Below are 20706 nucleotides of genomic sequence, written 5' to 3'. Positions count from 1 at the left end.
ACAAAGTATACTGGGAACTAAAGATCAACCTCCGAGGTAGTTATCAACAATGTAGTCTCTACACAAAATAAATAAGTGTATTTAATTTGACCAATTTAAATGGGTTTAACGTATAAAATTTTGTTGGATTTACTTCATAATTTGTTCATATAAAATTACTCTAACAAAATAATTGATAATAATCCAACATTAGTATATTTTATTCACAACATATTTTTACTGCATTTTTTTTGTTAAAAACAGGAACATAATCATATTTTTCATTGTAGTCAATGGGTTTGCAAACTGACTTTGTGTTTGTCCAAAAAAATCATACAGGTTTGTAACAACCTGATGGTAAGTAAATGATGAAAGAATGTTCATTTTTGGGTAACCATCCCTTTAAGTACTTCCTTCTAGTTGTTTTTTACAATGTACATACAGTACTAATAATTCCTCAGTTACTAGTTTGTGTATCTAAAAAAAACCCTAGCATATAGCATGCAGTTTTCAAACAACTTCAGGATGAGTCAATTATGACAGAATGTGCATTTCTGGGTTAAGCATTCTAGTAACTTTGCGAAAAGGAAGGCATTTAAAAACAAAAGTTAATGGCCGTAAAGAGACCATGCTGTAGTGGTGTTTTCTTTTTAACTGCTTTCCTCTGCCTTCTTGGCATTCAAAGATGGCCCAAACACACGCATGCTGGCGATCATTCATTCCAGAGAACAGAAAAACAAAGCAGGCAACCACATATAGGGTGACAGCTGTTCTTTATATCATACTCAAGTTCAGAGGTTCTATTTTTATTTTAGTTGTTCATTAATGACACGCTTTGATTCAAACAAAACTTTGTAAAAAAATCTTCATTTCAGTAGTTGAGTGCTTATTGACACACACACACACACACACACACAATGACTTGATAGTGTGTTTTTTTTTTTTTACAGAGATGTGTTCCTCTCCTGGCTCCTGCACTCCGTTTAAACTTCATTCCTCAGATGCTGCCTCCGTCAGACTCTCAGCCATGCTTCGAAGCTCCACTAAGGTCAGACAGCCTTAGTGAACGTTGCTCATGCAGATCATCTCTGTATTTCAGATCTACAGTCACCCTTTTTCATCAAGATCCCTACTCCTCCCTTTCACCTCTTTTCGTTTAGTGTATTTATTGTGTGATTGATTTTCTCAGGGAACGTCTGTTTGTTCTGGGCTCTTGCACATTATATCCTAAAGCTCAAGCCACAACTCTTGCTGAACGTCAAAACAAAGCTCTTAAGTTTGACATTATTGAAAATGTGCTACTATGATTCTGCCAACAGAATTTCTTAAAATTTTGACATAGCAACCTAAAAACGATTTGTGTCATCAATGTATAACCGGACAACGCATGTTTGGTTATGTTTTAACTTAGGATGATGACTTCAATCTGAAGTACAGTGTTCCAGGTGTCACAGAGGACAGCTCCGGGACAGATAGTGGGGTGTGGCAAATGTCAGGGGTCCTGCCACTAGGGGCAACAGATATGCCTCCACTTATTAAAGATGAAGAATGGCGAAAGGGAAGGTCTCCTGCCACTCGTTCCTTCTCCCCAACCTCTCCAGCAGGATTGATGCTTGATAGACTCATGCGGACCACCAGACCTGCTGAACTGTCCTGTAGCTCAAACTCACCTACAGAGTCATGTGACCTGAGGTAAGCCTGCCAATGTTGACGTGCATGTAATGCTCTTAAGTTACTTTTGTTTTTTATATGCATGATTTTGATGCAAATAGTTTAACCCTCACAGTTTATCTTTATGTACTCACCCTTATGATCCATAGGCTGTTATTATTTCTGTGAAGATAAAATGAGATCTTGATGTTTGGATGTTCTACCATTTTGTTGGAGATGTGAAAAACAGAACATTCTGTAAACATTCTGCTTGTAAAACCGGACACGCAAACGATAAACAATGGGTAAAATGACGAGTTACCTGGGACCTATTTGCTCCAAGCAGATGCCCCATAAAGCGAGACACTTTACTGTTCTCTTCTTCCCGGTTGTAATGCATAAACCAAAAGGAATTTTGGGTTAGTTTAAAATGCCTCCAAAGTTTTGCTGTGAGATATATGGGGTATGTGGAGTAGGCTGTTTCCACCAAAAATAATTGATTATTTCCAATGCTTAAGTGATGGTCGTCTTACTAGCAGTGGTTGTTGAGAATTTTTAGAAGTCCAATCCTCTTTCTAAGCCCGAGTTTGGTGGCCCTGGAAATGGACAGTGAAGAGGATGATGATGACGACATTTTAATGAAGAAGCCACTTCCCCAGCCAGCCCTCGAGCTCAAAAACAACGGAGACGAACCTATTAAATGCAACCCCAACCCTGATCTTACCTGCACTCGATCTCACTCCGCCTCCTCTGCATCTAACCTCGTCCCTGGAAAGGTACCACACCCACATTGAAATAAAATGGAACCTGCAGTTGTACACAGAGTTTGCAACCTTACTTTATAAACTGTACTACAGTAAAACATGGTATACACAAATACAGATGACTGTACCTGAAGAAAGTTTTTATTGATATCATAACAACCATAATTCGTTTCTTAGCATCTAGACGTAAAACTGTTCATTTTTTCTCTCCTTAGGACGTTGCGCAAGGTATCCGTCTTCGTTCATATTCCTACACCTCTCCCAAAATCAGCCTCCTGCCTCCACGATTCAGTAGGGATGCCCAGCCTCCACCCACCGACCTCAACCAGGGTCAGATCCTAAAACTTTTTACATCAATAAAAGTATTTTACCTGGTAGTCGAATACCCTAAAGAAAGTGTCACATGATTTTTCTGGAGGTATCTTCTTTGTCTTCTCACTTCTGTGCAGATCAATGATTCTTAAACTTTTTCGTTGTAAGGCCCCCTTTTTGTAGGGTGTATCGTTTTGTGGTCCCCCAAAGAAAGAACTTGAACATAATCTAGAACTTTATTTAAAAACATATTTAATTATACAATGCTGGAACATCAATTATTTTGGTTGCTGGTCTTATTTTGCTGACGTTTGATTGCTCAAAATGTATTATACGTTTCTATATTTAATAAAATGCCACAAAACTGCCCCCCACTGGATCCATCTTGAGGCCCCCAAGTTTGGGATTCACTGCTGTAGATGACTAAGCAGAGAGGTCATTACAGTTTTGCATTTACCTTTTAAGTCTTTTAAGGGATGATATAATAAATTGATTTGCAAACCAATATACTACTTTGTCATTGAACATATTATATAATTTCTGCCAAAGTGTTCCTTTAGCTTGCGTTCTCTTCGGATCTGTTGTGTCACCATAGTTATTAATTCTATCTACATGGCACGTTTTTTGACCGTCAGATGATTAACATGTAGTGTTCTCGTAAGAACGCGTTTCTGTGGCAGTTACAGGAATTATAGATTTTTTTCTCTTTGTTCCTCAAGGCAGTGAAATAGTTGTCTTTGGTCGTCATAAGAAGCATGTTTGGTAGTCACGAACAAAACTGTAGTCAAAAGACAAACAATAGCTCCTAACAGATATATGAAGAGTGGACGGCTGTGACTCAAAACCTTTTTACATTCTCTTTCTGAAACAAATTTGTAGATGTAATGGGCATGTTTGGTTATGAGACACAGTCAAAGTGTGCTGGTGTTTCTATATTGAAAGTTTATTAATAAAAGATCAATAGACTTATTGGGTATTATTGCTTCTTACAGTATTACTGATTGTTATTCCGTTCAACTGCATTTTCAAATGCAGCACACACTCCCCTTTTCTGCTTGTGAGTATGTACTGTAGAGTAGCGCTGGGCTGTAGTGAGTGTCATGTCCGCTGTGTCCTGTAGATGGCGCCCTCTCCAGCAGTGGCAGCAGGTCTCTCCTACAGGCACTGTCTCTGTCTAAATCACTCTCTCTGCTCAACCCTGTTAGTAAGTATAGCCACTACAGCACGCCTGCTGCTCTTGCTCGCCCACCTGCTCTGCCGCTCGCCCTCCATTCCACTGCGCGCTATTAACATGGCATCGCTGCCTCTGTGTGTATATGTGAGAGTATGTGTACAGTTGACAAAATGACAAGTGTGTTTTTTGTGTAACATCATGTTGATGTGTGTGAATGTATATACCATATGTGTGTGCTATGGTTCCTCATCTCCATGGCTTTGCTTTGCTCGCTGGTTGTGGAAGCCTAAAGTTTTTCAACGTTACTTCATAAGATGTTGTTGGAAAGTAAAGGTGATGTGATCAGTATGTAGATGACTCATTTATAGATTCAATGAGGCAACTGTACATGTTCTTAAATCCCAGAGGTCAGACATGTTTGTTGAAAAAGCCACCGATAAATGGACTCCACGTTAAGGAATGTAAATGATAATAGCGCAAAGACATTTTAGTGTATATTCTTTCTATCAACATCATTTTTCTCTTGTCCACAGAACATCGCGCCAGCAGCACATCAGGGCAAGCTCAAGAGAAAAGGTAATGCAGACCCCCCAAAAAACCTGTAATGATTCCTCCATCAGGCATGAACCAGAGAATAAAACAAATGTTGAGCAGAATTCTCTGCTATCTGTGATAGCAGGGTTGCCAGGCAACAGGTCGCTTCCTGTTGAGTCCGAAGGTCAAAATGTAAAGTTTTTTTAGGAAAATGGCTTTAATGGGAGAATTTAGATTGAAAAACGATCATAACTGTAAATGGACACAACAGATATGTGCATTAATGTTGCTTGTAAAACAGATACGCAATCTGTGAGGAAAGCACTTTTTATCATCATGTTTGCTCCATCTGTAAATGATGTCATGATGAACAAATGATGAACATTTTTTATAGCAAAGCACAATAGCGCCATCAAGGGACAGTTTTTGTTAGGAGACATTCAAATGAAAGTACAGAATGACTAGTATTTACCTGGTGAATCATTGCATTATCAGTGCAAAGAACAGGGGTTCAACTTCCGATAAAACTGATTAAATGTTTACCCTGAATGCAGTCACACTGGATAAAAGCATAAATGTGAATGTAATAAATGTGTGTGTGAGGACTCTAGGAACACTCAGAGTGTTGTATTGTACTTCTATAGGGAGTTAAGGTTTCGTAGACGTGCTCAGTCGGCTGATGATGAGACCAGCACAGAGCTGGCTGACTCCCTACAACACCTCACGCTCTCCGAATTCCTCAAAGAGTATGTCAATACAGCGTCCCTTACCATAAAACATCAACCGCACACTTGGCATGACCCTTTTAATAACCTAACCTAAATGTATTCCATCTGATGGCATCTGACTGCCAGAATGCACACGCTGGCATGAAATCTGCTTTTTAACTTTTGTGATAAAATGTCTCCAAATCTTGCTGTCGCTTCACTGTGTCAACACTATAATATGTCATAACCCACCTAGAGTTTCTGTGTATTTGACCTAACTGTGCTCGTCTTACAACTTACCCCCCACCGTGCAAATGTTTGTAATCAGGTATGTTTAAAATGCAAAGAATGTTCCCACTGTTCAGCTGATGTGCCCTAGTTAGGAAACTGGGTGCAGACTAATGATTAATTTTCCTCCAGTCAGGAAAAGAACCCAAGACTTACCCTGTAACAAATTACCTTAATGGAACCTTAAACATCTCACAAAGCACTAACTGTACTGGCATGTGTTTGTGATTATAACCTGTATCATGTGACCAACGGAGTGGGCTTGTGTGTTACAGGATCGAGGAAGAGGAATGGGACAAATATATCATCCCTTCCAAAACAGAATCGGAAAAATACAAAGTCAGCCGCACGTTCAGCTTCATCAAGAGCCGGATGTACAGCACTCGAAACAAGAACAAGGTAAACACATATTGAGTTTATGAAATGAAATGATTTTTATACTGAATGCAAAATATATATTTACGCCAACATACTAATTTATCTAATTAGAAAACTAAAAATGTAATTATTTTTATTAAGGTACATGTTTTATCCTAAAGTTTTGATTAGTTTACTATTATTCAAACATGTGGAAAAACATTAACATAAACATTATAAATGAATTAGAAAGTGACTCTTTACTTTAGAAAGGTAGTGTTATACTGGTGTTATAGAAATCAAGTTTTTAAAGTTTTAACCTGTCTATCGCTCACACACATCTCTCTTAATAAATAACAGCAAGAATAAAGTGAGGGTTGAAATCCTTACCTTCGTCCCAAAAACAACCAGGGGACTCCCCTTTTAATCATTAAACCTGCTTTTGGCTGTAAATGTTTTACCAGCAGCAAATTCTACAGTGGCTTTTGTTACGTGTGTCAGAATTAGAATAACTAAATAAGCATAAAACTAATAATATTGAGTTTCTTGAGAAGTCATGGTAATTGAAACCCTTGTGACGTGGACTGTCAGTGATCTCGTGGCTTTCCCTTGGTTTTTTAAGGGGAAAGGTAAGGAGAGAGAAACCAAAGACAAGTTGGTAAATGGACACCAGTTCTCAGCAGGATCTGTCCTGGGGTCGATGCTTTGTGAGATATGCGGAAAGCCAGCTTCTGGGAAAGACTTCCTCCACTGCACATGTGAGTCAGTTTGAGTTAAGAATGTTTGCATCATTTAAGTTCAACTTAATTATTTTATTGTAGTGTTTGTGGTGAGTCATTTTGTCTGTTTATTTGGACCCGTATTGTTTTGTTGAATTTGTTTTGATTACTTTTTCTCTTTCCTCTAGACTGTGCAGTGAGTGTCCATAAGGGCTGTAAAGACTCGACTACCCCATGCCAGAAGGTGGACTGTGCTTGTGTTTGCACAACACTTACATATCACCTAACTTTAATAATTAAACTCATAGACACGTATTCCTGTTTAGTCAGTCATAGTCATTATTTAATGGATAGTTCACTCAAAAATGAAAATTCTGTCATCATTTACTCACTCTCTAGTTGTTCCAAACCTGTATACATTTATTTGTTTGGTTGAACACGGAGAAAGTTCTTGGACTACCATAGTAGGAAAAATACAACCGTAGTCAAAGTGCCCCAGAACTGTTTGCTGTCCTACATTCTTCAAAATATCTTCTTTTGGGTTCAACAGAACGAAAACATTATAAAGTAATTTTTCCTACTATGGTAGTCAATGCAGTCCAATAACTATTTGGTTACAAGCGTTTGTCCAAATCTTTTACTGTGTTCATTAGAACAAAGAAATGTATAAAGATCTGGAACAACTCAAAGGTGAGTAAATTATGACAGAGTTTGTAATTTTGGGTGAACTACCAACAAAAGTGTTCATCACTGTTTATCAATAATAAGAATTCCTTTTACAGAAACCACATGACAAATATTCAGTGATGGCAGTGAAGAGTAGGACAGCCTCTCTTCCTCAAAGTGAGTTGTACCTGATTTATTAAACGTTAGTACATAAATACTAGAAGGAACCTCAATAAGCTAAACCTGGCTGTGAGCCCAAGGTTACCACTCATTATGACATTTCTACCAATCATTATGACATCATCACATTATGATGTCACTGGCGGTTATTACAAAATCATCCTGTTATGCTGGATTCACATTATGACATCATTACTCATTATAACATACACACATCCCATTATGACATAATCATTGGGAAGCATTATGTCATCACATATTCTAACATTATTGCTTATTGTGACATGATTGTCAATCGTTGTGGTGTCATTTTATTACATCGTTACTGCCAACGGTAATGATGTCACAAGTGATAAGAGACTCAAATGATTAAAGTAGTAAATACAAAACAATCCACAATTAGTATTAAAAAATAATCTGTTGTGTGTAAATGTATATATTTAGTGTTCCAATGCTTTTGCAATTTAAAGATTATTTTTAGCCCAAGACTAAAGCTATAGGAATCTTGAATCATACAGTACAGTGTCAATAATGTTGCCTCCTATGTAGATTGCTCTGCACTTTATATTTGATCTCATCTTTATATTCCCTCTCTGTCACATGTAGATTTCACAGTGCGTGAAAATTCCTCCTCAACCTCTCAGGTGTCCTCATCTGCCTCTCTTCCTGTGATGACATCCCGAGACTCCACCCCTCTTCCCTGTCCTCTGTCCAGAAGCGTGCCTGCAGTCATCGAAAGGTGCAACACTCTTTTTGAGTATTTATGCCAACAACTTGCTATAAACATTATACATAACAATATGCTGTCATTGTAAATGGCATTTACTCAAAATGATCTCAATATACTTTAAACATACTATAGTTTTCCTATAAAGTTTGATAGTAAAAATATAGAATTGGATGTAGACTTAACAAGTATTAAGAAGGCTAAGTAAACAAATAGACCGAAAGAGCTTCCATAGTTTTTCTTAAAATACGTTAGATCTTGGTTTTTTAACAAACATTTTCCGATATTTTATCACCAGGCTTAGTGAGAGCCCAGATGCGGATAGTGACTCCTCTCCCTGGCGAAACCACATCCAAACGGAGGATCTCCTTCAAACGTTGGAGTCTTCAACATCTACAGATTCATCTCTCATTGAAGGTATAATCTGCTCTGTCCTAAACATGTGATAGTCCTACCCTACAGTACTTTATATAACAAGGAACTCTGAAGTAACCCTGATGTGTGTCCTTCCTCTCCATACAGACTCTGTTGACTCTCCGCTGCAGACAGAGCTAATGATGAACGCTGTGGATTTGGAGGCGGAGTCATGGAGCCTTTCGGTGGAGCCTCAGTTCTGTAGGATGCAAGAAAAACGCATCATCAAGAGACAGGATGTCATTTACGGTCAGATTAAAACGGTTTTACTATGAATAAAAATGTTGCACGAAAACGTTTCTGCAAGCTGCCAGTTCATCCTTCAGTATTTTAAAGTATTCTTATTGTTTTTCAGAGTTCATGCAGACTGAACTCCATCACGTTCAGACCCTAATGATAATGGCGGAGGTCTTCAGGCAGGGAATGCGGGAAGAAGTCGGACTGGATGCGGACACTATTAATCGGATTTTTCCGTGTTTGGATGAGTTACTCCTGCTGCACCGTGACTTCCTGTCGGCGATGAGGGAACGGCGGCAGGGCTGTGTCCAGCCCAACTGCAACAAGAACTACCTCATTCACCGTGTGGGGGACATTTTTCTGCAACAGGTATTGTATATGACATATTGCAGTCTGAAGTATTTGTGATCAAAGCCCAAAATAAAAACAATCAACTATATTGGCATCAAATTATATCCAAACTGAATAATGTGCTTTGTATTTTGTGACCATCACAGTTCTCCCAGGAGAATGCAGAAAAGATGAAACGGGTGTATGGCGAGTTTTGCAGTCACCACACAGAAGCGGTCAGTTTCTTTAAAGAGCTTCAGCAACAGAACAAGAGATTCCAGCTGTTCATCAAAGTAAGAGTCTGATCAAACAATGAATCCTCGGCACTGGATTTCAGAGGTTAATCAATGTGATCTTTTTGCTTTCTTTAGCAACAGAGTAGCAACTCCTTAGTAAGGAGACGAGAGATCCCCGGATGCATTTTGCTAGTGACGCAGCGAATCACAAAGTACCCTGTCCTCCTGGAGAGAATACTGCAGTACACAGAGGGTATTTTCCTTTCACTACCCACACTAACCCAAATACACAAACATATATCATGTTGCATAAATACAGTACACATGAATCTCTCTCTCTTTCTCTCGGTCAGAGGAAGAAGAACATGCTGACCTGTCTCGTGCACTAGTCCTGATCCGAGAGCTGATATCAGCTGTGGATCAGAGTGTGAGTCATTTTGAGCAAAACCAGAGACTGAGCGAAGTGTTAGGTCGTATGGAGAATAAATGCTCGGCCAAGCTGAAGAGCGGCAACACCTTCCGCAAGCAGGACATCACCAGCGGTAGGGCTCTGCTGCAACAGGGCCCTCTGCTCTGGAAGACGGCCACAGGAAGGTTAAAAGGTCAGCACGCTGAAGGATTCAGTATAACACAGTGTGAACACTCTCACACAGCATGACAGTTTTTGCTCTACTTAAAAACTGTTCAAATCAACCATAGGTTGTCTACTGGAAATACATAATTCATTTGAAATAAATTAAACCTTTTTATGTATGTAAATACGTCAGCCATAATGTTTTCCTTTTTTGTTAGAAAACAAGATTTTTTTATTTCTTCTTGAGGGACAGTTCAGTGGTTGATGTGCAGCTATGCCATAAATAAGAATAAGAAATTGCTTTTTGAATAGCTCTCCACTGTAGTGACTTGCATGAACGGGTTAAAGGGATAGTTCACCCAAAAATGAAATTTCTGTCACCATTTACTTACCTACAAGTTGTTATATGTATTTGTTCTATTGAACTCAAAGAAAGATATTTAGAAGAATGTTAGCATTTTTCAGTTCTAGGACATCATTTTTATCATGGTAGAATTTTTTCTTTGTGATGTTCCTTATGAACACAAAAAAAGATATTTAGGAAATAAGAATTTACAAGAATTTAGGAAAGCAAACAGTTCTGGGTCACCTTTGACTACCATTGTAATTTTTCCCACTATGGTTGTCAATGATGTCCCAGAAGTGAAAATTGCTAACATTCTTCCAAATATCTTCCTTTGTTTTCACAAGAACAAAGTCATTTATTTATACATTTTTCAGATGCTTTTATCTAAAGTGACTTACAGAGAGTTCAGGGAGCAATAAGCGTTATGTCATACAGGAGCAATAATACAAAAGGTGCTGATACGAAGTTTTTTTTTTTTAAGTAATTTATATAAGTTTGGAACAACCCGAGGGTGAGTAAATGATGACAGAACTGAACTATCCCTTTGAATAAACAATACTGTACATTTACACTGATTAATTCAGTTAATCATAGTTTTTATAGTTTTTATTTAAAACTGCAATATAGTTGATTACAGACACTGCAAATATGTCAATGGGTCTTTAAATGTTATATTATAACATCTATATATGTTATCACATGAAAGGCGAGTAATTTTTATAACACAAAAATGACAGAATTACAGAAAACTTATCAAGCAAAAGTGGCATTTGGAGTTTGATGACTGAAGATCCCAGTTTCAGAAAAATCCATGTTAAATAAACATTTTTCCCTTTTTTTGGTGTACCGCACAATACTGTATATCACTTTAAAATGGCCAAGCAGAGAAGATCTTAAGACATAGTGGGACTATAGGCTCTCATTGAGATATTTAATTTATGGATTTAATTCCTTAATTCATTGCTTCCACTTGTCCACAGATGTGCTGGCACTTTTGCTGTCCGATTCATTGGTGTTCCTTCAAGAAAAAGATCAGAAGTACATCTTTGCTGCAGTGGTTGGTTTCAATAATTACTACACTATAATAATTACCACACTATTTCAACTTTACAAATTTTATGTAAGTGTGTTTAAGTGTTATAATCCTGAAACTGATCTTCCTACGATTGCTTCTCAGGACCAGAAGCCTCCAGTGATCTCCCTGCAGAAGCTGATCGTGCGAGAGGTGGCCAATGAAGAGAGAGGCATGTTTCTGATCAGCGCCTCTTCGGCTGGGCCTGAGATGTATGAGGTGCACGCTGCCTCTAAAGATGAGCGCAACACCTGGATGAGACACATCAGAGAAGCTGTGGAGAAGTATGTACTGAGTGTACATGTATTTATGCATGTATTTATAAAAGTACTGTAGGGCCTTGCTGGTTTCTAAATGAAATGCCTGTTTAAACCACATGCTGTGATGCATATACTATAGCCATTTTGAATATTCTTAATTGATTTCACTTTTAGTGTGTGATTGTATTAATTTGCCTTGTGTTTGTCTTTCTAAGCTGCCCTGAAGAGGAGGATGAAACCACAAGCGAGTCCGAAGAGGAAAGAAGAGTTGCTGAAGCAAAAGTCCAAAAAATCCACAGGCTGCAAGGTGAAACAGCAAGGAGTAGTCTAATTGTATTTTTTATTTAATTTTTTAAACATATACATCACATGTTTTAAATCTGTTAAAAACATGCACATTCAATGTGAAGACCAGCAGATGTTGCTGCTGACATTAAAGTCAGAACCTCTTCTACTGTATTTTTCCAATGTGTCCTTCAACAAGGATTTCAATTTACGAGAGCTAAGAAGACTCTTCTCTTTAAACGTAACCTTCATTTTTCAGAGTCTCTGTGTGGCCACGATCAGTTGATCTGCGCCAATCTGGAGGAGAAACTGCACATCTACGCCAAGCTGTCGGTCATGGTTGGCCAACGTGAAGCAGGACCAGACCCCAGGCTGCTGGTACGACCCAGTACTGAAGATATTCCTCAGGCTGCAGTGCTGCTCAACGCTGCTCTTAAAGAGGGTGAGAATCAGCTGTGCAGGCTTTGACAGACAGCTAAAAATACATTACATGTGCTTGCATTTCTGCATAAAAATTTAGATGAATCAAGAATAGTATTTGAATAATTGATGTTGTATCATGGTTTTTAAATTATGTTGCACACAGCGGCATGTATAGTAATCTTTGCCATCATCTTTGCTATTTCTCTCTCTCTCTATATATATTAGCCGAGAACTTGAAAGCAGCTCTCTCCTTCCACTGCGCTTCTCTTCCTAGTCTGTCTGATACAGAGGAGCAGATCCAACATGAACCCTGCACCTCCTCCTCATCTCTTGAGGTGCAGAGCCCTCTGACTGACACCTCACAGTGTGAGGAGGAGGAGGAGTTCAGAGGAGAGGAAGGTGTGGAAGCGCAAGCGCTTAATCTCAGTACAGCCGCTCAATTACAGGTAATTGAGTACTGAATCCTGGTTTTTACAAGCTGAAAATCACTGAAACATCAATTATTTAAGCACTACTTGCGCTTTAACATGACAATCATTGCGGTAATTTAAAAGCAAGATTATGAATAAACATATAGTTGTATGGGTAAGAAACATTGAATGTTTTTGGTATCAGTGTTTTAAATTGCAGCCTTAGTACCAAAGGCCCACGTTCAGCGTGAGTAATACAGTCTCCTATCACCACATGAATAATTCACAGTCTTTTTCCACTATCACATCTCATCCTTTATGTTAGTAAGTATTAATGAGCTTGAAATATGAGGAGTCCATTTCACCATCTCGGGGGTCCCGTTTCATTAAAAATAAAAGCAAAGTATTAGGCCTTCATTTTCTTGAATGTCTTTTCTGCTGTCGCTGGCGTCTCGTGGCGTGCTGTACAGTACGTCTTGCTAATAAAGGGTTTGTGTGCTACTGACATGGGCACAAGCTCATGAAAAGAGATGATCAATATTTAACAGTAACGATCTCTTGTTTTTGTTTTCTTATTTTATTTAAAACTACCTTCCTGCTGAATTTCAAACATTTCGGATTTAGCTTTATAATATGTACATTTATAGTTATTATAGTATTTGTGTTTAATTTTGCCTCAACATGCTAATTTTGGCAAATGTAACCTGTTGCTCATAGCCGATTACTCAGAACTAAAAAGTTATTCATAAGGTACATAAGGCATTCATGTGTCCACCAGATGGCGCTGTAATAACATAGACTTAATATAAATCTTATCTTTAGAGGGCAGACTTGTTTGTGCGGATTTTGAAACAAAAGATTGTCTCTTCCCATTGACGCTTCAACAATTCTTAAAGACCACTAACATCCCAAACTGCACCAAGTATATCGATTCTGTATTCTATCTCTTTTCAGTTCAGGCCAATGTTTGACGGACCCAGGAAACTGACCAACATATATAATACAGAGAACGCAGGGATATAGCATATCATTATAACTAGCGTATAGGAGTTTTTATGGTGGTTGCATCATATGTTGTGAGATAATCAATAAGCATGCCTTAATGTGCTGTTAACACCACGTATGCACTTATAAAGTGCAAGAGGAAGCAGATGCCAGCCAAGAATGTATATTAAATATATTGAACAGTTTGATAATGGAGAACATACTGTGTTAGAGTCAACATCCTATCGAATTTTGATGCTTTCGTTTTGCTCAGAGTTGTTTTGTCATTGTGTTGTTTATGATGTGTTCGTCTGCTCAATACAGGTGAGTCAGAGTGTCCAGAGTTTGACTCAGCTGCTGTACAGTCTACAGGTGAGCTCACTCCTGTCACACACTCGAACACTATCTGAAAGAATAATTACAGTGGACAGACCTCTGTCTGCTTACGCCAGACACGCACACACAGTGCAGGCACGCAACATGACTCACTCCTAATAGCTCTGTCCAAGCCTTAAGTGTCACATTGCCTAAATGTGTCTATCAAGTATGCGGTCTTCTGTCTTATATAATGCGCTGTGGGTTTGCTGTATGATCGGAGGTATTATAATGCCGGTGTTAGAATGTAGACACAATGTCACACCTCCAAAAGGCTCTTTGCCTCTTTTTTTTAAATGCAAGCTATTACCGAGAGTATTGACAGAGGGGTTGTTTTTAGGTGCTAATTATTTTTTTGAGAGGCAGACATAATTTATTATGACACTTTAGATTTAATAATACAGAATGAGAAGTGTAAATTGGGGTATTTATACATGTAAAGAGCCAAAAATAAACAAAAAATGTATCATATTTACCATAGAGCTATGGCAAGTTTATTTTTTACAATATATTGTTGATATGTTTAATCTTTTTGGTTGAGTTGTGATCTGTACAGCTGCAGAAAACATTAAGAGGCCAATGCAAATTTTCATTTACAATCAGCATTTCTAGATGTAATGTTGTCTTTCCAGTCCTGTGTTTATTAAAGTTCAACAAAATCAAAACTCAGAAATGATACAGTCATCCAACAACGTGAAAGAAAACAGTGATATGAAACCAGGTCATATACATTTTAGAAATATAACTTTTGCATTGTTTAAAAGTTAATATGAACTTTTTACCTGTTTCTCCAGTGTTCATTTTAGGCAAATAAATGCAAAAAAAATATTTGTATTCGAAATTTGGTAGAAATATTGTTAGTAGTTCACAGAATTAAACAAAAATTATAATTTTAGCTAAACACAACCCTATAAATTTTCAATTTTAGAATCAGAAAAACATCTGAAATGGTCTCTTAATTATTTTAAATTATTTTATGCTATGCTATTGACTTTCAAATAAGTGTATAGTATTGAAACAAGGGCGAGCATATTGTATTGAATCGAGCCAAGTGTAGCATATCGAACTGTGAGTCGAGTGTATCGTTACAATTTGTCAGTTTTGTCTAGCGTATCAAATCATGAGTCTAGTGTATGGTATCTATTTGTCAGCTTTGTCTTGTGTATCGAATTGAGTTTCAAGTGTATCGTATCGAATCATGAGCCGAGTGTATCGTATTTAATTGCCAGTCGAGTGTATCGAATCCGGGCCTAGTGTAATCGCATCGAACGGTGAGTCGAGTGTATCAATCTGTTAGCTTTGTCTAGTGTATTGAATCACGACCTGTGTGAATTGTTACACCACTACTAAATTATAGGCAAAACGTTAACCACATTCCACAGTACTAACTGAGCCATTGTTTATAGTAATAAAAATTCACATTTGATCTCCTTTACTGTTAACAGGCTGCGGTCACTATCCAAGACAGTAGCTATGAAGTCCAAAGGCTCCTCCTCCTTCTGTTATCAAGCCCGTCCCCTCACCCCCATTCCCGGCCGTTCCCCATCACTCGCAGCAACCAGGCCCTGCAGGAGCAGGAGCGGCAGAGGGAGGCAGAGCGTCGGCGGGAAGAGCTGGCAGACGCGGTCCGTCTCCGGAGCGCCATGGTGCGGGAACGCCAGCAGTGGGAGCGGGAGTGCCAGGTGCGACAGGTTCAACAGAGAGAGACGGAGTTGGCATTGGAAGGAAGAGAACTTTTGTGCCACCTAGAGGAGCGGAGGCTACAGAGCGAGCGACAGGAACTCCAGGAGCAGCTGCAGGAGTACCAGCAGAGCCTGGAGAGGCTGAGAGAAGGACAGAGGAGCGTGGAGAAGGAGAAAGAAAAACTGGACACTAAACGCAGGCTGCTCGACAGTTTAAAGCACGAATCACAGCAGAATCTGGTCATACCGCTCGATGGACAGCAGTCACAGGTTTGTATATTGTGTGGGGGTGGGAGTATGGTCTGTGAGGTTATTTCCTGGCGAGGATGATGCGGTTAAAACTGGGGTCACATGTCCTATAGCAATCTTAAAAAAATATGGATTTTTTTATTTTTTATTAAATAATATATCCCATATCACCTTTAACAGACCGCCACGTTTAAATCCACACTATGTGTGTGTATTCTGAGTTTGGGCATTACCTGTGAGGGGTTGTGGCTGCCTTTCTTGCTTTTGATGTTTGTGCATATGTTTGTATGTGTATCTCATCTGTTTGTGTATGTTTAAAATTTTCCTCAAAGCTTTGGCTGCAGGCAGATCATAAAAGCACAGTATGTGGCTGGGGACACAGCTTTCTTCTAAACGCTGATCTCATTTTTTTATTTTCTACTGTCATTTTTTCCTTCTTTCTTTTTCTGGTTTCTTATTTAAACAATAACATATGAGCAAAAGAGTGTAATATATATTTTAGTTTTGTGTCCAACAATGAAAATAGGCCTAAAAGAAGAAAAAGCAGAACATAGACGGTTTCAGCGGCAACAACAAACAAAAATGATGTGGCCCAAACTTTCAGTGGAAAGAATCAATAACCATTTTAATGTAATAAAATGAAATACTCATATAAGTTAATTCTTATAAAAAATGAAATTAATTGTTATATCATAGCCAAACACAGACCAAAAGTTCACTTCTGGCCACTCTCTTACGTCCAATGAAACATAGTCTCACAAAGTAGTGTGCAGATTGACATCTTATCTGAAACCTAGCTAAAATAAAAATCTGGAGAGATACAAAATAAAGAACCATTTTAATATTAGAAGCACTCCTCTTGTTTATTCAAATCAATGAACCAGAACTTGCTGTTGTATATTCTTCAATAAGTTTCTCAGATGTATTCTTGTTTCTTCTTTCCATGTTCTCTCTCTTCCCACATGTTCTTCTTTCTGTGTATGTGCTCTCTTTCACTGTCATTCGGTTAACATTTTTGTAGGATAGTTGGATTATGTCCCATGGCCAGTTCTCTCAACACGCCCTTACAAATAAATACTAATACGGCAGAACCCCAAACACAACAGTTTTTGTGTTTTTTCAGGTCCGAAGCTAATGTTTCAAGCTCAGTCAAATCAGGTGTGGCAAGCCACTGAGGAAGAAAACATTTCTTTCTTTGGCTTCTTGTACACAGAGAGGATTCAGCTGCGGTCAAATGTCTGTTTCTTCCACACACAAAAACAAAGCCAAGTCTCTGATTCATTACCTGGGATAATGAGAGCAAGGCATGGCTCATCGGTCTTGAGCCATGTCACACGGTCTTAGCCTCTGCCACTTGACTGCGTACTAATAAACAAGATAATGATTAATGATAATTGAAAAGGCAAAATAATTTAACACAACTCTGTGTGCTTCGTCCTGCAGGGCAGGGTAGTGATATTTCATTTGCTTTCAAAAGGACTGTTTGAAAATAGCCAGAAAGGCGAAATGGAGGTTGAGGGTGTCCCTCTGTCGGTACTTTCTCTGTACCATTCTTCACTACATTGAAATGCAATGTCAGTTGAAGTATTGAAAGTCTTTAACTCCGTCTGACACTGATTCCTTCACATTCTTATCTTTACATGAATTTAAAACGTACCTGCTAAATCCAACATGTGCACCCAAATCTAATATTTTAAGAAGCTTACATTTGTGTACTGTGGTAAGGAGACAGTTTTTAACCCTGAGTTTTTGTTGTTTATTCTTTACCAAAAAAGTAGCAGATTGCCGCTTTAACATTTGAGTATGACTGTGTCTCAACGTTTCTAAAACAGCATAGAAACTTGGAAAAAGTAGCAGCAGGGTATTGTGTTAAAAAAACGTTTATAGTTTGATTTATAGAGCACATTACAGCGCACAGGCTGTTTATCATTAATGTTTTCAGTAATATTGAATCGCTTGCACAGCTTACAGCAAAGTGAACAAAAATAATCAAACACTCAAATGTCTGATCTCTCTCATTAAAGTTCAACATTGGTTGTGCACCATTTATTAGCACAAAATTTCTAAAATTTGTATAAAAAGAAACTTAATGTTCATTTATAGTTCATGTTAGCTAATGCATTAACTCAGTTTTAACAGATACAACCTTAAAGGTGTCATGAATTAAGACATACATTTTTACCCAAGCTTTTGTTATATAAGGCGTAATTTTATTCAAGCTAAGATGTAAGTGTCAGAACTGAAAATGCCCTTGTTACTAAAATTACAACTTTTATTGACACCAGGCCCAGCAAACGGCAGGTCCTGGAATGCACCTTTAGGTTGAACACCGCTTCCACTGAAGAAAATCAACGACTACTTCTTTAGCCCCGCCCACTGGTGACAGAAATTGCTCGGAACCATATAGAGCGAGCATGCATTAAACATGCCGTTAAAAAGTCTTCAACGCGGCACGCCCATTAAAACCGAGCCCACTACTTTGTCGAGCCCACTACTTATTGATTTTGAATGTAAAACCATGCGAACGGCATAAGTACACCTCATACAACAGTATAAAACAATAAAAAAGGCCAGTTCATGACACCTTTAATGTAAAGTGTTACCATTACTTCTAGTTTTACTGCTCTGTCTGAATACTATTACAGTCATATATTTAATAACACATCTCATTCAATATCAGGGTGTTGTTAGCCGCTGTTTGTAGTTAATTACAAGCCATCGTGTAATAGCTGCTTAGCCGATACAGCAGAAGTATCAGGTTAAATTCTCTGTTCACTTAGCAAACTGCTTATATGCTTGCTGTACAGATTATAATATCAACACTCCAGCTGTTACATGTGTTACGTTTCTTCCAACCATTTATTTCAAACGCCCTTTCCCTTATTATTATTTTGCTTATTCCTCGAAATATAACATACAAATGATGTCTAAAATAGCCGTCTGTATTCACCCTCTTAGCTTTAAGCTTGGACTTGTATGTCCGAAGAAGACCACACAATAAAGACATGATCTGTATTGTGTGCGGGTGCTGATTAGTACAGAACACTAGTTTTGAGCTTGTTTGAAAGGGGTCACCGTGATTCAGTCTGGCCTTTACTAAAGTACATATGAAACAAACTGATCGAACTCGCAGATTCTTAGGAAAAGAGAAGTGTGGAGTTGATGACTGATGCCAAAAAACACACTAAATTTTTCTATTCTGTTCTATAAAGTTATACATTATTAAAAATCTGTTTCATATTTTGGATGACAAAACCATTTAATGTAGTTATAAACTCTAGTCAAAAAATACAAATGAAGTCATGGAATAGAAAAGCCATTGAGTGACAGCACCAGATGATGTCATATGGAGGTGATAAAAGAATATTACTGTCGCTAATGGTAAGCTTGAGATGAAATAGCGCGACTGACATGTTATTCAAATCTCAATCCGCTCAATAAATGGTCTAAATAAGTTGCATTGTGTACTGTAGATATCATAGGGTTTGATATGTGAGTGATACAGGTCTCTTTTCCATCTTACAGGACGCTGGGCACCTGGGTGGCGAGGACGAGCATGGTTCCATTTTTGTGAACGAGGCAGCGTTTATGTCTCCCTCTTTAAACAACAGACACATCCACCTTCATCATTCACACCATCATGATCATAGGACCCATCCGCATTCAGGAACCTTAGGATTATCAGACTCTCCCAGTGCTCAGAACAGTCTCAATTCACTGCTGGCCCGATCGAATCACAGACGCAGCTCTGTTGGAGTGTCAGAAGAGAGCTGGGTGGGAGGCATATTGAACTCTGGCCCGCTCAGAAGTCAAGGAACAGAGAGTCCAAGCAATGGTAATAATTTTATCCCTGTTACAATGTGCTTAGAGGAGTTGTGTTGACATCATGGCCGTTCTTTTTTTCCTACATTTGCTTCCTTAATAAGTTGCTGATATGGTGCTGATCACCTAATAATGATTTTGTGTATGATGCATCATACAAAAGCCATAGTTTTAACTTGCTAATGCCATTATAAAAATGTTATTAGCGGTCACCCAAGATTGAGGTTTCCCATCAGGTTGAGAGTCTGATTATAGGGGATGTTTACAAGATAAAACGTGATCTCCATTTTTTATTAGGCTACTGATATGACTGGATTTATGTAAAGTGCTATTTGTTTGCTTCAAGAGTGAAACCTTTTTAATATGGGAAAAATTATTGAGTGCACCTTGTACCCGATTGCAAAAAAACATGATTTCATTTCATCGGATCGACTTCTCTTCTCTAGCAAATCATCACTAAAATCTCGTCAGCGAGGGTCGATATTCTCTCTTTGTGTTGTTAATCTGTGTTTAATAACGCAGACGCAGACACACTCGGGCACAGATGCAGATCTTCCTCCATAATCAATTGCACCTCTGTCTATTTGCTGCCGAGATGACAGTGGCATGTGCATCGAGGGCCGGCAGCTGCGGGAGACTGATTGGAACATCGATCTCAAAAATCTTTACCAAAGTCATTACAGAGTGACCTGTCATCTAACAAAAGAGAGAGACAGAAATTTATTAATCAGATTTTTCCACATGAGCCATAAAGTTGTCCGTTTAACATTATGAATTGTTGCTCCCTTTCAAATACTTCATCTCTATAATATTTAATGGTGAATACATATTGAATGGAGAGATGTTTTGCACTGCAGCGAAGTCTTTTGGCGGTAAAGGTTGCATCCGCTCTGCGCGTTGATCGTCTCTATTATCCTTTCTTGTTACTAACAGACCTTTGTGCAGGACTG

At 38.4% G+C, this 20706-nt stretch overlaps 1 protein-coding gene across 6 annotated transcripts in view; it reads left to right on the top strand.

The window, feature by feature from the left end:
* The window catches only part of arhgef28a (Rho guanine nucleotide exchange factor (GEF) 28a), a 54445-nt gene that overhangs the window by 30966 nt on the left and 2773 nt on the right, over positions 1–20706 (top strand). For 2 of the 6 annotated variants that reach the window (XM_056747245.1, XM_056747251.1), the window contains 26 exons: positions 930–1027; positions 1391–1671; positions 2189–2405; positions 2609–2723; positions 3826–3909; positions 4413–4455; positions 5058–5159; positions 5684–5807; positions 6388–6523; positions 6673–6728; positions 7267–7327; positions 7937–8069; positions 8356–8474; positions 8580–8720; positions 8827–9077; positions 9206–9331; positions 9410–9527; positions 9628–9876; positions 11175–11251; positions 11372–11550; positions 11742–11833; positions 12071–12253; positions 12460–12680; positions 13953–14000; positions 15449–15955; positions 19460–19769. In XM_056747245.1, the coding sequence (XP_056603223.1) occupies positions 930–1027; positions 1391–1671; positions 2189–2405; positions 2609–2723; positions 3826–3909; positions 4413–4455; positions 5058–5159; positions 5684–5807; positions 6388–6523; positions 6673–6728; positions 7267–7327; positions 7937–8069; positions 8356–8474; positions 8580–8720; positions 8827–9077; positions 9206–9331; positions 9410–9527; positions 9628–9876; positions 11175–11251; positions 11372–11550; positions 11742–11833; positions 12071–12253; positions 12460–12680; positions 13953–14000; positions 15449–15955; positions 19460–19769 (4071 nt within the window). The remainder of the gene's footprint in view (positions 1–929; positions 1028–1390; positions 1672–2188; positions 2406–2608; positions 2724–3825; positions 3910–4412; positions 4456–5057; positions 5160–5683; positions 5808–6387; positions 6524–6672; positions 6729–7266; positions 7328–7936; positions 8070–8355; positions 8475–8579; positions 8721–8826; positions 9078–9205; positions 9332–9409; positions 9528–9627; positions 9877–11174; positions 11252–11371; positions 11551–11741; positions 11834–12070; positions 12254–12459; positions 12681–13952; positions 14001–15448; positions 15956–19459; positions 19770–20706) is intronic. The other 4 variants (XM_056747246.1, XM_056747247.1, XM_056747249.1 and 1 more) reach the window with 4 other exon arrangements.

This window comes from Triplophysa dalaica, chromosome 4 (genome assembly GCF_015846415.1).
Source record: "Triplophysa dalaica isolate WHDGS20190420 chromosome 4, ASM1584641v1, whole genome shotgun sequence".
In the NCBI taxonomy this organism is placed as follows: Eukaryota; Metazoa; Chordata; class Actinopteri; order Cypriniformes; family Nemacheilidae; genus Triplophysa; species Triplophysa dalaica.
The sequence above is the reverse complement of the archived record's forward strand: the minus strand, read 5'-3'. Positions and strand labels throughout refer to the sequence as shown.